This window comes from Talpa europaea (assembly GCF_964194135.1).
Source record: "Talpa europaea genome assembly, chromosome: 15".
Lineage (NCBI taxonomy): Eukaryota > Metazoa > Chordata > Mammalia > Eulipotyphla > Talpidae > Talpa > Talpa europaea.
The window spans coordinates 72,430,286-72,448,348 of record NC_140083.1 but is presented as its reverse complement, the minus strand read 5'-3'; the positions used below and the strand labels follow the sequence as shown (position 1 = coordinate 72,448,348).

Here is an 18,063-nt window from a genome sequence, read left to right as displayed (position 1 = left end):
AAACATTTACTTTCTGGAGTTTTCTTGAGAAGTTAAATTATGTTCATTACCTCTCAGTCAAAAGTTGGTAAGGATAATGGGGAGATGATTTAGTGTTAGATTGAGTTAGAAAAAGGTTAGACTAAGTCAGAAAAAAGCCATCTTGGAAAGTTTTGATGAAAGTGTTCTTTTTTTTTTTTTTCAGGTAAAATCATGGAATATTAAGGTTGGAAAAACTTTCAATAATCATATGGCCAGATGTCCCATCTGATATCTGATTCCTGTGTAACATCTCTGCCATGTGGCTCTCAGCCACTGCTAAACTATGTTTAGGGACAGGAAGCTGTTCCGACATTAGTTATTCCACCTTAGCACAGATAACAAAACAGATGGAACAGGTAAACAAGCTTCCATTAAACATGGTTATGAATCATATTTAACTTCTCAAGAAAGCTAGCCGATTGTCAATTGCTACTCAAAAGAACAAACCAGATTTGTTCCTAGCATCCTTTGTTTTCTATAATGACTAAAAATGGGAAGATACAAGTTAGAAATGTGAATTTCATAAATTATTGCTGATAGCAGTGTGTGTGGTGGGAGAGCAGATAAAAAGAATTTAGAAGTAATCATTGCAGGGGCTCCGGAACACAGGAAAAATACACATTTTCAATAATAAAATAAAAATTTCACTTTGAAGCTGCAGTAAACCCTTTGTGTAGCAAGTCCTGGTACAAGAATTCAAGAGCCCCAGAGTACGAGCTGTAGGCTGAGTACCAGCGCAGCATTTGTCAATTAGACGTAGGAGACAGAGAGAGAACGCTAAGAGGAGGCTGAGACAGCAGCAGAGTCCCAAGGCAACAGGAAGCAGGTGCCCTGCCTTGAGTTTCCCTGCTGGCTTGTCTGGCAGCACTGCCAGTACTTTCCTTACTCCTGACTTCTCCCAGGGTACTGAGCACTGCAGCAGGCTCTAAACCCCCTTCAAAGCAACACATGGATTCCGCAGACATATCAGAATTCAATGTATCAAGGACCAATTCCTTGAAGGGACACGTTTAGGTGAATATTTTTATTTTTTGAACAGATAGATGGATGTCTATTTGAACTAAGGAAGTTTATCCTGATAACACACATGTAAATTTCAAGGACTGCGACTGACCATGTTAAGTGAGACTAGGCTGATTCCATTTCAAGTGATATCTTTCACCCCAGGTGTTAAAAAGACAATGGCACCATTCTTTAACAAAAAAGACTGTAGCAGACAAAAACAAAACAACAGCACAACCAACCTTAAAGTCAGTATGTCTTTTCATATGGAGGCCACTTTTTCTCATATCTGGTTCATAGGATCAGATAATTAACATGTAGTGGCTAGATGACAGGAGAACAAATCTTCCTGTTGAAAAGGAATAAAACTTCTTGACCACTGAGATTTGGAAGTGCGATCAGTGAAAGTCGATTAAGTATTCAGGATAGATTTGGTTGGCATCAAACACCACAAAAATCTTCGGATTCCAGGTGTCATCCACACAGCTGTCGTACAGATTCACATAGCTCCCATCTTTGGAAGGAGGACGCATGTATTTGGAGTCTCCATTTATGTAATCTCCAATTAGCACTCGAGCAAGAAACATAGACTTATATGTTCTAAACAGATGCCGCTGTTGCAAGCTTACACCATGAATTTGGAATGTGTTTCCATGCTTTATATCATCTTTGCAGAAGCGACTGGAATAAGCAGCGTCTCTAGCAAAATAGGTTCCTTAAATAAAAAGGACAAAAAAAAAAAAAAAGACAAGAGCCAAGATTACTCTGAAGAATATGTGAAACATAGGCAAGAACACTGTAATTGTTAAAGGAATCGACTCATCGTCTCATGGAATTGTGTAACAAAAATAGATGTGGAATCTCCTCTTGGGTAACCTTTATGCAACAAATCCATCTGTTATGGACAGCTGGGAGTAGACTCTCATGGGGACGGATGCACCAGTACAGACCAGCCCACCACCACCACTATCCCCCAGGCCCACCGAACCGTAGCTACCAGACTTCTGTTTTCAAAAGAAATCCTACTAAAATATCCAGTAAGACGTACACACTGTTTCCTTCTACCACTTTGTTCACCCCCTACCCTTGTCCAGCGCCTACAGATGTTCAGGAGAGCACAGTGAAAACTACTGACCCCCAGAAACCACATTTCTGTGCTACAGAGGGACAATTCAATGGTATGTCTAGAGATAATAGAAGCCCACATCCAGGAAAAAGATTTCTGAAAAGAATGCAATGGTATTCATATGTAAGCCTTCCAAAAAAAACAGTCTCACTGTTTCGTTACCTGATAGGAAACCCCAAAAGGCATCTGACTCTTCTGAAATGGCAGGCCTAGGAAACTGACATCATTCAGGGAATATTTGAAAAAATCTGGAAATGAACTGCAAAGCTTCGTATTGCCCAGTACTGATGAGATTTATGTAACACTTTTCCGGTCCTCTTAGCATTAAGTAAATGGAATGGCCCTTTCAGTAATTATTTTTAAAAATTAACTTACTTTTTTAAAAATGCAGCACATCCTGACCCTGAGTGGAAGCCACTTCTCTTGCGGGAGGTTAGATTCAGAGTAAGGACTAGAAAAACAAATGCTTCCCCTCATCTCTCCTTAATTTATTTGAATAGTGGGAATAAGTTTGAGAACATGGACTTTTCCAACATTAGAAATGTCCCAACATTAGAAAAAAGGTGACGATTTCCCTCATTATTCCTTATTGCTCACTAATAGTCCTGCCTATCATTTTCTAACAAACAAAGCAAGACAAATAATAACAGCACCTAGATCTGTACCTATCCTCATGTTTAGGTTTGTCCATGGAGAGGACTTGTACATGGAAATTAAAGGTAATGCAAAAATCAGCTTATCTGCACACATTGTCCCAGCTGATGACTGGGACTTGGGAAGTTATTAAATCTGGTAAAAGAGTAGAAGTCTGACTTCCATCTTGCACATGCAGGAAGTGGTTTTTCTGTGACGGAGAAACTTGGAGGGTGTGCCAGGAACCTAGTACAGTAAACTTTAACGACTATCAAATTGCTGAAGTACTGAACAATCAACATATTCTAAAGAGAGGAGATTGTCTCCTACGACCAACATTGGAAATGAAATTCTGATAATTACCTTTCCCAAAGAGAGCACCATGTATACCATTTATTCTCCAGTCAAAGTTATGAATGCAAATGGCTTCCACAAATTCGCTGCTGGTACCATGAAAGAGCATTTGCTCGTTAATCTGAGGCACACCTCTTTTTTTCTTGAGCTGAGCCTTTTTCCTAAAAACATAATACCGAGACACACACAACACACAGAGAAATATACCATATGCAGCATTTATTAATTTTTTAAGGAGGAATGTCAACAGGAAGGGTAAAACAGAAAAATGTCTTTAACATAAAATCTTAAGTTTTAATCTTAAAATAGGGCAGCTCTGGAAAAGAAATAATCTCCAATGTGCATATTAATTAACACTGAGATTTAAAGCTGGAAATTATACCAAAAACTATATGTACCCCAGACTGTTCCCCATCATAGTAAAGGTAACTGACTGCCTGAACCAGCCAAGCTTTACAGATGCCTCAATGTGACACTACAAATAACTCAATAGTACAAATCCAGGAGTCTTTAGACAGCGAATTCCTTGAAGAGGGATAATGTCTTCATCTTTTAGCCCTAGAGACTAGAAAATGGTGGTTTAATTAAACTGAATTTTGAATCTCAGGGCTAAAGGGATATGAAGTCATCCTGTTCAATCTGTTTCCCAATGGAAAACTATCTCTTGACACACAAAAAGATATTCAACATAAGACTGATTATCATAGCAAAGCAAATAAACTGAAATGGCCTAAAATGCTTCCGTCGATAAAAATCAAGTAGTAAGTACATGTTTATATATGATATTTTAAAGTAATGTACTAGATCTATACATACTTAGAGAAAACTCTTAAAAATAATGTTGACTGTAAAAAGAATGTTGCAAAAAGAGACCTCTAAGTCCAAATAATACTGCGCATTCTGTGTATATACATGACAGGCAGTAAAACTACAAAAACAAGGACAAGAAGGCATCATGCACCCTCAGGAGGAAAGGAGAACAGGACTGGGATGGGGCAAACACATTTGCAAGATGGCGAAATGTATTTGTGATCAGTCTTGCAAGGTCTTCCTGATTCCTGATGCATTCACACAACAATTATTTTTAGAAAATATAGCCACCGGGCCTCCCCTGGTGGCGCAGCAGTTGAGCGCTGGGTTGCGAAGCTGCCCCCAGCCTCTGCAGCGCCAGTTTGATCCCCGGCTGCTCCCCGGCCACCGGAGGAGGGTGCCACATGGCATGCAGACCTCTCCTGCCGCCCGCTGCTCCCCTCAGCAGTGTACTTCGGTCCTTCTGCCTGCTCTGCTCCCTGCTCTGGCTCTGGTGAATTCTCTCACCCTCCTGCGCTTCTGACTATACCCAGTGCTTATATAAATAAATAAATAAATCTTTTAAAAAAGAAAATATAGCCACCCCCATACTAAACCAAATACTAAACCAATACTAAAACAAATACAAAACCAATACTAAACCAAATACACAATACCCAAACACCCAATACCCAATACTAAACCAAAAATGCCCAATACTAAACCAAAATCTGCCTTCTGTTACTTCTACTGACTGGTCTCAATTATTCCTTCTGAACACAAAGCAATTCAAAGCACTCCTATACAAGACAACTCTGCAAATATCCAAAAATAACTATGAACACCAACCAGGCTGCCTTGTCTAGGTTAAGTACACACCACTCCATCAACAATTCCTCACAGCTTCCAGACCTTTCTCCCTCCTGGACAGGCTGTCACTGACAAGAATCTGCAGAATACTGTCAAGTGTATAAATGACGGAGGAAGAGAAATGTTTTTGAGAGCACTGGCTCCAGCCTCGGCCCCTTCGTACACCAGAGGCATCATACTACTGACTTCCACGAGTCAATTAAAGCTCCCAGGACTTTAAACCAGACCTCTTGGGTTTGCTGTATTTGTGCAACTAACTTACAAATCCAACACAGTGGATTTATTTCAATTAATCTTCATCTTGATAGAGTAATTTTAAATGTATAAAATTTATAAACATGCAGCTTAGTGAGTACATAGGCCATGGATACTTGCATTTAAATAATGTGAGAGATAGAAATGTCTGTGGCATTTCTCAAGAGTCACTGGAAATATGCACCAAAATTTATATGTGCATGCTTTGATCTAAGGGTGATAGTCTTCAGACATTAAGCATGACGTTGGAAGGATGTGTATTAAACAAATATTTACTTCAAACGAAGTAAGCATGTTTTCGCTAAGAGTAAATTATATCAACTTCCTTTTTACAATTTTATGATCTGCCTTTTTCTTACAAGGCACATTTGTTGCTTATCTAACTAAGAAAAACATTTTTCAAAAAGAATAATTATATTTGTTTTGACTCAATTTCAGTCTTCCAAGGTCTTCCTGACTCCTGATTCATTCACACCAAGAGCTACTTTTGAATCTTTTACAAGTGTGATAAGAAAGCCTTGTACATTTTCTTCCACGTTCCTGATAATGTTGAAGGGCTCAAAAAGCAAGCTTGCATGCCATTCAAGGTACTCTCTGCATAAGACTTTAACCTGGTATCCATGCCTCTATCTTGTCTCTATCACAGAAACCTTTCTCAAGCACATTTTAAGAATCAAGTTACACTGTCTATGGGGCTCCCCCATCTCCCATTATGGTGACTGATAGTGAGCTGGGCATTGGTGAACCCACACTGTTTTTTTCCTGAGTAAACATTTGCTTAACACACATCCTCCCAAGGTCAAGCTCCAGGACATGTAATGACTAGAATATACTCTAAAATCAGGATCTTTACTCATCACTAATTTTAAGTACAGATCAGAATAACTTTTGGTATGAAAATTCACTCAAGTCTCTTGGATTTTATAAAGGAACTGCAGGTAAAAAAGCCAATGTGGGCACTGAACACCTGCTGGTAACTGGAGTGGATGCACATACGTACATGACGGGAGAGCAGGATGGGTGGTGAAAGCTTTACATCCCACAGCCTGGTTCATTCTGGTGCTTACTAGTTAGGCCTCCTGAAATGTGGAGACTTACAAACCACAGAGTTGGTGTTCCAGAAAAGCTAACATGGAGTTCTAAGGCCTCTTGCACTTAACCTTTGGGGAAGGTCATAGAATTCCAACTACACTAAGTTCTCACAGCCCTGCCCACTTTTGCCCAACCCCATGTTCATATCTAAACTTACTGTAACACCCACTTTTCAAAAATACCTTAAACTACCTACCCTCTCAGGGAGGAGAGTGCTAATGTGGCCATGCAGTGGCCTCAGCACTCAGAGTTGCAGTAGAAGAGACCCTGCGCCCTGGCTGAAGTGCTTGCCCAGCTGTAGGCCCAGGGCTCTCTCCCTCACTAAGCATCAGAATCAACTGCAGAAATTTTCAAAGATAAGATTCCTTTGGCATCTGTGACTCTACATTCTATTTGTTTTCTTCTACATTCTTACTTATTACTTTCTCAGTTTCCTCCTGGGTTTTTTCCCCTTCTGTCCGTCCCTTCTGGAGTTGGGTTCTTTGCCCTCTTCTTAATCTACACACACTCTCGGGTCATCTGATCAATTTTTATTCCAATTCTAACAACTCCAAAACCTTTATCTTTAGTCTACACCAGCTTCCTGAGTTCCCAAGCCACATATCAATGACTACTCTCCCCCATTCTCCCTAGAGGCAAAAACAAATACCTGTCCCTACCCATACACCCCTGGCCAATTAAAACAAACAAGTAAGTAACTTCATTGTCATCTTTCATCTCCCTTCCCTGCCCCAAACATCAAACAACATGGTTGCATATCCTTAATATCTCAAAACTGTTCTCTTCAAACAAAATAATGGTTACTAAGGATGGAAGGCATGGAGTGGGTGAAATGAGTGAAGATGGGCAAAGGGCACAAACTTCCAGTTATAAAATCAGTGAGTCATGAGGATGTAACATAATGCATGGGGACTACAGTTAACAGTAGGGTATTATATATTTCAAAGTGGCTAAGAGAGTAGACTGTGAAAAGGAAAAGATTGTACTTATGTGTGGTGATAGAATTTAACCAGACTTACTGTGGGGATCATTTCTGAATATATGCAAATATTGAATCACTATGCTATGCAATCTGAAATTAATATAAAGCATTATGTCAATTACAGCTCAATAAAAAAAATACATGAATATAAAACAATCCTCTTTGTTCCAAAACACCAAAATGCACATTGGTTTAGGTAACCTATTGTGTCTCATTTAATTACTGAAACAATTTCCTAAACTGGTCTCCTGTTTCTGTGATCCTTTTAAAACAGAGTGAGTTTCTCAACCATGATACTATTGATATTTGGGACTGGATAATTCCTTGCTGTGGGGGGTGTCTTGTGCATTTAAAAATGTTTAGGGTCTCTGGTCCCTACCATCTACCCAGTAGATGCAAGTAGTGTCCCCATCTCACCACATGACTATCAAAAATGACTCCAGTCATCACCAAATGCTCTGTGCTGGGCAAATTCCCTCCTGATTGAGAGCTACTGCTTTTGACCCTTCCTCTACAGTATTGCCTGATGAATTATTTTTCTAAAATGCAAATCAGACCCACCACTCTGTGTAAAGTCCTACAAGACGTTCTACTGTCCCGGGAAAAAAATACAAACCCCTAAGTTTGGTCCCTAAGGCCCTGCATGGTCTGGGCCCTGGCACCTCTCTGACTCCTACTCTGGATCAGTTCAACGCAAGTAAGACACTGACTAAGATCACATGACCACCCCTTACTTTAAACTCCTTCATGTTTTACCTCTTGACTACCTTCCCAGCCTCTTCTCTCACCAATTATCCTAACTTTCTATTCTATTTGAAATTCTCTCAACACTCTACATTCCCCTTTGTATCCAGACTCTGGCCTGGGCTGCTCTTAAAGCTTGGGGTGTGCTTCCCACCTCCTCCTGCATCTAGCTTAAATGGCAACCACTTAGAAAGTGTTCCTGCACGTCCCCCACTCTGCAACATGTCCTCCTTCTTCCAGCAGGAACGCATGGATACCCTCACTTAGTGTTCTCATGATGCCTTGCACTCACCCCTATGTTTTGTGGCACAGTGGCCTGGATCTTTGTCTAAGCTATGACCCTGTACTCTCTTATGTTCCAAGCACGCAGAACAGTGCCTGTCACAAATGGAGTACTAAAACAATTGCTAAAAAGAAGGGAGAGAAGAAAGGCCTGGGTGACATGCAAACAGATGCCTGATAAGCTCACGGGGGCCTCAGTGTCTATGTGGTGAGTCACAGGTATGTGACACGACAGATTAGGTTATTTTAGTTTTCAGGGAGATGTCAAAATGACAGGATGTCCATACAGCACAGTATTTTCTACTGTCATAGAAGGTAGCAAGTTCATTTACCATCACAGATTTCCAGGGCCTGGCTGACATTACAAAAAAGCATGAAGGGCATTGCCAGAGGAAAATTGTTTCCAGTGAAATTCATAGTATAAAATGGTTTGGGGATTCACTGGCACATTTTTACCACTGGATTTAAATGAGGACTAAATGAAGACTCAAATTATAAGGGAGACCAATATGAACAACACTTCAGAGCCTGATTAAGAATAATAAATGGAGAGCATGGGGCATCCAGTGTGGGCTGAAGGGAGGGTAGGGGAAAGGAGGAAGAAAAAAGAATAATAAATCAAGTTTTACTCTGGCCATTTTAGAAAAATTTACTTTATTCACTGAGAAAATAAAATCAAAGCAGGGTAGGCTTCCATCTTTTCTATAACAGCATCATCTAAACAAGAACTGAATGAAGCTTTCTAAACTCCAACTCAGTTATTGTCAGAAATAAAAGCTGATTTGGTCCAAAGGTTCAACATTACAAAGAATACAAGCTAAAAACCTCTTATTTTACCATGAACTATTATGAAAATATTAGGCCATATTATCAAAAATAAAAATAAAACACAAAATGCAGTCTAATTTTCAAGTATATGAGAACATAAAGAGTTAAGGATACTGGGATTTGCTTTAAAATATTTCAGCAGCAACAATATTAACAAAAAAGGAGCTATATTTCATGTGGTAAATCTTGATAAATGTTAATCAGGAGGATCAGTACATGGTGGTTCATTCTATTAGACTATTATTTGAAACATTGCTGAATAAATATTAACATTGTTTACACTTAAAAAATCAGAAATCAATTCTCATACACACGCTTAATAAACATATTTCAGAAAAACCACTGTTTTAAGTAGTACTTATAAAAAAAAAAGAGCCTTGTTGGTTAATTTGGGTAATACCTTAACTTGTCTGGCCTTTACTTTTAGGTTAAATGTGCTAATCTGTCTTTTCCGACCTAAACTGAGTAAGGACTTGAGATTTTTAAATCTACAAAATAAACTTTGGACTCAGCAGGAAATTTCAGGGTATGTTTTAAAGAGTCTTCCAAAACAAAACAAGCAAACCAAATGACTACAGACAAGAGAAGTGTCATCACTGTTTAAAAATTTTTGAAAAGTTTCATGATGTTTACAGAGACTTCTTATTCAACATGAAAGTCTGAGTCAACAAAGTCATATTCACAAAACTGAACAGCTCCCCAAATTCCCTTGTAATGCAAATTCCAGCCACAACGCAAACCTTGAAAGGAGGGAGCTGCTAGCAATGGGAAGAGAGTATGACCTCTAACAAGACATCACGGTGCTGGAAGGACAGCTGGCATTAACTTATTAGAGCAGCTCTTTGAACTCCCTGAGAATGCTGAGGAGAGAGCTGAGAGACTGGGTCAAAATATGGCAAGAGAAGACCGGGGGACTCAACTCCGTTCTTGTGGTGACACTGGAAAGCAATACAATGAAACATTTGTGCTTAACTATCTGTAAGACTATAGAGAAGTCTTAGAGGCCAAGGAGAGGGTTCAGATTAGAAACTGTCTCACCTGCAAAAGAACTCCCACAAGTCTAGGTTTTGAATTCTCTGAATTCTTTTAATTCTGTTGCGATCCATTGTTTTCCCAAAGAGACTAGCAACTTCATTATATTCATGTGTTTGATGGTGCAAAGGAATAAGCTGGAAAAAGAAGTTGGCATAGTTTGATTGGGGTCCTTTCCAACCTCTCGTACAGTATAGTCAGTGCTGCTCTTACCTGGTAGGGTACTTCAGTATTCACGTTCTCCCAGTGCGGTGGCATGGGGATAGCCTCATTTTCACAGATGTAACTTTAAATAGCAAAAGATAAAACAAAATATTAGCAGCTGATTGTCGTTAACTGTTGTTAATTATTGTTAATGATTTAACCTTTTCTCCAAAGCTGAATTTTCATGTTTGAGGTGTTGTGACAAATGCAAGCAAGGGTAGCACATCTTTATTTTAAAATATTTATAAATGTTTACTGTGTGCCACTGTGTAGTGATACGTTGAGAACTTTCACAGAAAACATCACCCTGACATAAAACTGAGACTTCTAAAGAGTTGTTTATTCTGTCTTGTTTTTCTAAAACAAGCATTTTGTGAAAATGTAGGTAAGATTTTAGGTGAGGTAAAGGAATTTCCAAGAAGAAAATCAAACTTTAGTTTAAAGGAAACTTGTTAATAGATTCACAATGCCTCGTAAGTCAAATACAAACCCCTTGGTCATATATTCAATATCTTTCAAGATCTAACTTCAGTCTAAACCTTTCTCAATTTATTGCCCACTATTTTCCTACACAGCCCACATTAATTCAATTAGTACAGTTAGTGAAATTTTTAAAAACACTCTATCATGTTTAAGTGAAGAAACACAGAAAAAGATGGTGATGCTGAGGGGCTTAATGGTAAAAGGCTGAAACTGACACGTGGAGTTTGCTAGTAACTGGAGGTTATTGAAGAACTTTGTAAACCTCAAGTCTGTCTTTAGTTTAAAACTCACTTCCGTTTTGATTTAAAATTTGTTAAGTAGAAAGAAGCAACTAATGAATAATTTTCCTCCCATTCCAGTCATTGGTCTGTCCAATTCTCATCTGCCCCAGTTCCAAGTAAACATTTTTAATCTCTTGGGTATAATTCCAGAACTTCTTTAAGTTAACATAAGACAGATGTCCCCCCATACAAATGACAGTGTAAACAGCATGTCCTTTGCAGCTGTTTCTTTTTTTTTTTCACTTCTGTATCAGTAAAGAGAGAATATGCACATTCTCTAATCCTACAACAGAGCCTGACACATGGCAGACAATAAATACTGTTTGAATCAATGACTTCATTCTATCTGACAGATGCAAAGAATTCCATCACTGATAACAAGTCCCCTATTGATGATCTTTAGCTTGTGTTCAATGTTTTGCTACTGTTAAGAATACTGCAAAGACTAGGTTTGTCTATTGGTCATTTTCACGTCTACTAGTCAGTCTGTAGGATAGGAACTTTGAAATGGAATTTCTGGATCAAAGACTAGATTTATTCAAACCCCCCAAATACCTCTTAAAGTTTGTACTTATTGAAAATTCTACCAAAGATAGAGAATCCCTATCTCCCAAACCCCTCTCCAAAAAAATGTGTTTTCAAACATTTGAATTTTTGTCAGTCTGATAGTAAAAATAATCTGGTATAATTTGTATCTCTTTTATCATGAGTGAGATTTATGACCTGTTCAAATTCTTTGCTCATTTTTCTAATGAGCAGACCAATACTGGTTTTCTATTTACAGAAGTCAATTCTTACACTTAGAATCTACTTAGCGATTCCAAGAAGTACTTCATACACAACAGAGATTAACTCTTTGTCTATGATAGTAAGTAGCAATAGTTTTCCTAGCTTTTTTTTAAACTTTGCCTTAGTTTTCATTTTGGTATGCTAAAGTGCTTTTTTTACTTTTAACATAACCCTTAGCTTTAATTAATTTTAAGTTTCTTGCCAACAAGAAGCATGTAATATTCACCTTGCATGCATAAATGCTGAATTTACCTAAAATAAATAAACATTTCTATATCAACACCTACTCACCTTCATTACTCTACTGCCTCCTACCTAACTGTTCTTCCTCTTTCATTATCTTGCTTATTGTCCTCCATTCTGGTTAATTCTCTCTCTCCTGTCTGTTCTATGGTTTGTACAGTCTGTGACAGAACAAAGCACTTGATCCCATCGTGTGCTTCCTGCCCCACCAAAGTTATCGAATATAATAACATACAATTACAATAATAACATTTCCCATTATTATGTCTCATTTTTCTCAAGATTACATTCTCTTTGAAGATAAGTAGCTCCTCTTTCACATTCTTTGTAATTAAGAATGAGGATATTTTTTTAACTGGTAAGGAAATAATATTCTCTATATTCCGTAGAATATACTATGCCTTAACTGTACTTGAATAGCTTTTAAATCATGATGCTTAAGTATAAGTCAAAAGTCTTATGAAACAAACTCACAGAAACTTCAAACACTTCCTCCTTCAAACACTTCCTCCTGTTCAAAATATCTCCTTGGGAGGAGCAAATGGGATATTCCCTATAATTCATAAGCCAGGATGCTTTTATCAGGCTCATTTTAACTTCTTTGAACAGGAGGAATTTCAATACTTGCTTGATGAATCATTCCCGAAAATAGGTTGTAACACTCTAAAATTTTTTACCTTCAATTCCATTCACTTGAATAGCAAATATCCTCTGGTGACACATATATCTCTCTTTTCTGGCTATACATAGTCAGAGGTAGCAAAAGGGAAAACTTGCGACCAAGATGTGGGGAACAGGTAGCTGTGCTGTTGTCCCCTCTACTCCTATCTTCGTTGGGCCTAGTCACTACAACTTGAAAGTACTTCTAGGAGTTGCCTGATGGGGAGCAGAGGAGGTGGAGACAGATTGGACAACTAACTAGATTTATGGCCCAAGTGACCAGATGGTTCTCTGAGAGTATTTCCAAGTTAATTCAAACTTACCCTTGTAGGTTATTTTAAGGATTTATAGCAAAGACCATAAGATATTTTGTAACGACCATGCCAAGTGTTCTAAAGAACTGAAAAATCAATGCCAGAGGAAATGAAAAGGACAACAGGTAAGGAAACACTGGCAAAAAATACCAATATGGTTATTTCAGGAACAAATAAGAAATTCAGTAATGAAAAGATCAATATTGGGATCATTAAATAACCTATGCAAACCATCTTTGGTCTCTTTGTTTCTCTGTCCAATATTAAGAGGGAGAGGCAAACCCCATTCTTTTTAGCCCAATTCTCTTTACAATACCTGAAAGCACTGATAGAAAAGGGGGCTCTTTTTATTAAGCGCTGTTTGCCAGTGGTGAGATTCATTTGCTTCATTTCTGTGTACAAAGACAAAGATAGTAGATAAGTCACAGAAACAGATTGTGCTATACATTTTCGCAAAGGTTTGCAGCCATACCCCTTGATGACCAAGAATCATGGAGCTTTGGGAGCAGCTAACAAGAAAAGCAGATTAAGGCTACCTTCCCGTGTATCTATTTATCATGTTCAAAAAATGCTATTGAGGACCACGGCTTCGTCACGTGATCTAAGTTCACACACACAGATGCTGACCTTACAGGCTGCTCAGCGCACCCACCCTTCCTGTCTGCATCGCACATGGGCTAAACTGACATGGAAACCAAGTTCTAAACTTCGGGAAATCAAGAGCACTAGAAAAAGGAAGAAATGCTAGCATTTATTCAGTGGGAAAAAAAAATGTACTCTGATTTCTCCATACCTTTTGGAAATGACAAATATGTTACATTGCCACTATAAAACTTGTATAATTCACAGAATTTAACAAATTTATGCATTTTTTGCCTTCTCTTTCAGTTGTACACCTAAACTAGAAAACCTATCTACACTCGGTATTTACTTCTGTAAGCTAGTCTAGTGACAAAAGACTAATTAACTAAAGGTATCATTTTTCTTTTATCTATGTCTTTGTTTTGGCAATATTTACCAGGTTCATTTCTCCATTCCCACAGAGTTAAGTAGTAAGTCTTCATGTGAGATTCTAGTCAATTTATCCTGTCTAATGGCTTCATTCCATTCCAAAATAAAGGGGTTCATTCACCCCGGCAAAAGCTACTGTGTGTTCTGTTGTGTTCTAGACTCTGCATGCACTGGCATTACCAAGAGTGCAGGGAGAAAGCAAGAGCATCTCAGCACATGGAGAGAAAGCTGTGGTGCCTTCTACTAACACCATCTCATTGGAAGTTCACGGTGAAGTTCATGGTTCCCCATTCTTAGCTGGGGCTCCTTTTGCAAATAGTCCAGGTGCAGTGCTAATACCCATGCCTTTGAAACTGTATCCTTATAAGGAGGACCCAGGAACATGAGTGAATGCAGGGTACCCTATTTTTCAATAAAGGTATTTTTTAATAAATTGCGTTGTCTGAGAGGTAGCTCTCAAAACCTGCAGTACTAGAAAATACTCATTCAGAAACATTTAGTGCTGAGTTATCTAGCCAAGGATAACAACTGCCGTCCTCTGTAGGAAGCTGGTCTGTGCCGATCGGGATGCTTCAGTAGTGCCTCAGCAATGGTGCTGTAAGACTGTTTTCGGGGCTCATTTCTATAGGTTGTTACTAGAAATGTCACCGTGCACAAGACTAGATGTCCACAGACACCTTCTGTCTAGACTGCAGCAGAGACAAATGCCAGGGAGCCCTTACAGGCAGACTTTTGACTAAAATAATTTTTTTTTAAGGTATAGTTAGTCAGGAGTAAGAATCTAATGTTTTAACTCTTAATAATAAATCGACCCAGACTTTGTGGCAACAAAAATCATTGGATTTTTTGGGCTCAGTAACCTCTTAACTGGACAAATCCTCTTTCCCATTTCTGGGCCTTGGTCCAGCCAAGGCAATTTCCTCAGGTTCCAACACCCTCCCCCACCACAAGACACTACTGACTGTTACAAAGACACCGCTCAGAGAAATAGGGGAAGAAAAAGGAGAGGACTGAATTGTGAAGCAACCGAAATGCACTTTTATGAAGAAAGTTTCCCCATTCACGTCTCATTCGCCTCTTAGCAGCAAACAGCTGAAACCAGTAGGTTGAAAGTAAATCCAATGGGTTTTTTGTGAGATACCTAAAAACATACCCACGTATAATGGGTGAAATCCAAAATGGGGTAATTTCCAGACTAGATGGCTAATATAATATATGGAAGCCAATAAAATCAGAAAATGGCAGAAGTTAATGTCCATTAAAGAAATAGTTTTCTTACAAAGACACCTAAGAGATGGGTTACTCAGTTCAACATTGGTTTTAAAACTATCACCAGTTATCTATGACTTTGTCACTTAATTTCTCAGGCTGATCCTTAAGATAAAAAGGTTTCCTCATATTCTGAAAGGCTGATGGGATGATGAACAAAGCAACAGCCAGCAAGTGCTTGTGTTCCTCAGAAGAAGAAATTCCTCATATGACAATCTCCACACACATTAGTATTTAAAAGCATGTAGATACACTTTTATAATAGGCAAGGCTGCTCAAGAAGACTTTGAATCTTGAATTTTTGTAGCGGTGTTTTTGTGTTATCACAAAAAGGATTTATTTCCCTGCTTACAAATATAATCTACTAATCCTGATCTTCAGAACTGTAGATCTTATCATGCCAATATACTAAAGACACACAGCTATTAGGGAAAAAAACATACCTGCAAAGTCTATCTTGTAGCTGAATTTGGAAGTAGTAAAAGAAATGGAGCCACAAGGGTTTGTTTTGAAGCTTTTTTCGATATCTTCACTGCTAACTGAACACAGAATGTTGGTGTCCGGCTTTAAGACAAACCAGAAAGTTTCGTTTACCAGTTGTTCACATTAATGGCTTGGCCACAGAGGTCATACTGTGGTCACAGAGACAGAGAACGGAAGGACAAGGGAAACAAATCATCTGCTCTAGTTCCTAATAAACAGGGAGAATCACAGCTGAGCCAGCGTGTGGAAAATGGCTTAAGGATTTCCAGCAAAGAAACGTCAACAACTGGTTATAATCCGTTTTTCCAAATTATAACAATTTTTACAAATGACTACAACAATTATACCTCCTAAGTGGCTTATATTAAATCTTCTTTATGTAGCCTTGTAATTTAAAAAAGACCACAAGCTTTTGCATATGGGTTCAAATCTTGGTTTACCCATTTACTAGCTGTGCGACTCTGGACAAATTAGGGTAACTTCTCTGAGTTTCACTTTCTTTCACTGTAAGACAGAGTGCTAACACTGCTTCAGAGTTGTTGTGAGGATAAGGAGTAAATAATCTGTATAAGGCCTAATCTAATACCTGGCTTACAGAAAGCATTTAATATGAGTTTGTTCTCTTTCCTTTCTCTTTGTTCACCAAATCAGACCTGGAGTTGCTCAGAGGTACTGATAGCATGCAACTCGCGTCCCAGTCACCCTCTGCACACACTGTAAATACAGGCTGCCTCTGCTAAATAAATTATTGTGAAAACCTGAGGAGAAGAAAAGGAAAAGGACTAGAAGAAATTTCTAACTTTCCTTTTCATGAAGCTATCTGATTTCCTTCAAGTTTTATTTCTTCCAGCTTCTGCACTCACATTCATCAAAGCCATCAGCAAGATGGTGCTTGGTGAATCTAAATACCCACTGCCATGTTCAAGGAAAAGAGGTACCTGAAACATGTGCCACTTTCCACATTCTGCCAAGTAAAACCAGCCCCACTGGGTATCTGATGTGTCCATATCATCCATCTCCCTATCTGCTGTTTTGGGTAAGAATTCTTCTGCTTTATGAAACATCTCCTGAAAAGCCAGAAAGAGGTAAAGGGAGAAATAAGTAAGAAGCATACTTTTTAGACACCATTTTTCTTCTTGCAAACAACTGTATTCCAAGGGCCTTTCCCACAGTGACACTTTCAAAATTATCACTTATCTTGAGTATCGGCTCTGAAGACACACATTTTAAAATGTCAAACATCACTGCTCAACAAATAAGACTAATAATAACACACTTTGCCAGGATCAATCAGTGGCCACAACCATAGGTAAGCTAGGTGAACACCTTTAAGTACTGGGGCTTTTCATTACAGTGCCACAAAATTTTCGTCTTATGTATACATGCATTTGGTCAACAAGATCCATGCCATCACAACTAGATTAGACCAAATATACTTCATTTTTGTTTTAAACATTTGTTCACTTAATGGCATGAAAAGATGTTTACAATACATGATGTTGGGTAGAAAGGGTTATAAAAGTCAGACATAGTATAATCACATAGTATAAGCACACACAGAATAAGTCTTCAGGATAAACAACTACTTGTCAGTTTTTTTCTGAATGTTGGGATGACGGAAATAGTAGTAATAATAACCCTCTGAGGCTCTTACTATGTGCCAAGTGCTGTTGTAAGTACTGTACAGATAAGTCATTTAGGCCTCACAATAACCCTATAAGATAGGTACTGTATTATCCCAAACTTTCAAATGAGAAAAACACGGCACAGAGAAAATACACAATTGGGAAGGCAGGACAAATCCAGGCAGTCTGAATCCAAAGTCTGTCCCATGGTATAATGGCCTATATACTTCATCATCAATGATTTTATGCTTTTGACTATATCAAGTAACTCACTTATTTTTGAAAAGGCTTTAGCATTCATGGGTACAGATTATCATGGAAAGGAGGTCACCAGAAAAGGGGCAAAAAGAGGTAAGTCAAAGATTACGTTTTACCCAGAATGAGCTTCATTCTACAAGGACTTTTTAAATTATTAATTAAATTTACACACCTAATAGATGAAAACATTCTCCTTGCCAAAAATCAGAACATTCAAGATAAAGCTACTGACTTTATTGCCTACTTCCATTCCTGGTACTTTTTCACCCCTCCTTCTCCAGGTTGACCAACCATCAACCTATTGTGTCAGACTTTTCTGTGTGTGTCTGTGTGTTTAATCATATACACATCTACAGACACATATGATTGTTTGTTTAAAATTTGATTTTCTGTATCTCTGACTTTCTTATAAAGAATAGTTTGACTTGGGTAA

At 38.3% G+C, this 18,063-nt stretch overlaps 1 protein-coding gene across 2 annotated transcripts in view; it reads right to left on the bottom strand.

The window, feature by feature from the left end:
* Positions 1-1,421: 1,421 nt before the first annotated feature.
* Positions 1,422-18,063, bottom strand: part of PARP11 (poly(ADP-ribose) polymerase family member 11) — a gene marked incomplete at both ends in the record, with an annotated part of 36,171 nt that continues 19,529 nt past the window's right edge. The window contains 7 exons of one of the 2 annotated variants that reach the window (XM_084255617.1): positions 1,422-1,738; positions 3,146-3,297; positions 10,017-10,147; positions 10,224-10,296; positions 13,301-13,376; positions 15,708-15,828; positions 16,686-16,814. In XM_084255617.1, coding sequence (XP_084111743.1) covers positions 1,422-1,738; positions 3,146-3,297; positions 10,017-10,147; positions 10,224-10,296; positions 13,301-13,376; positions 15,708-15,828; positions 16,686-16,814 — 999 coding nt within the window. Of the gene's footprint in view, positions 1,739-3,145; positions 3,298-10,016; positions 10,148-10,223; positions 10,297-13,300; positions 13,377-15,707; positions 15,829-16,685; positions 16,815-18,063 lie in introns of those variants that run through there. The other variant, XM_084255618.1, reaches the window with a different exon arrangement.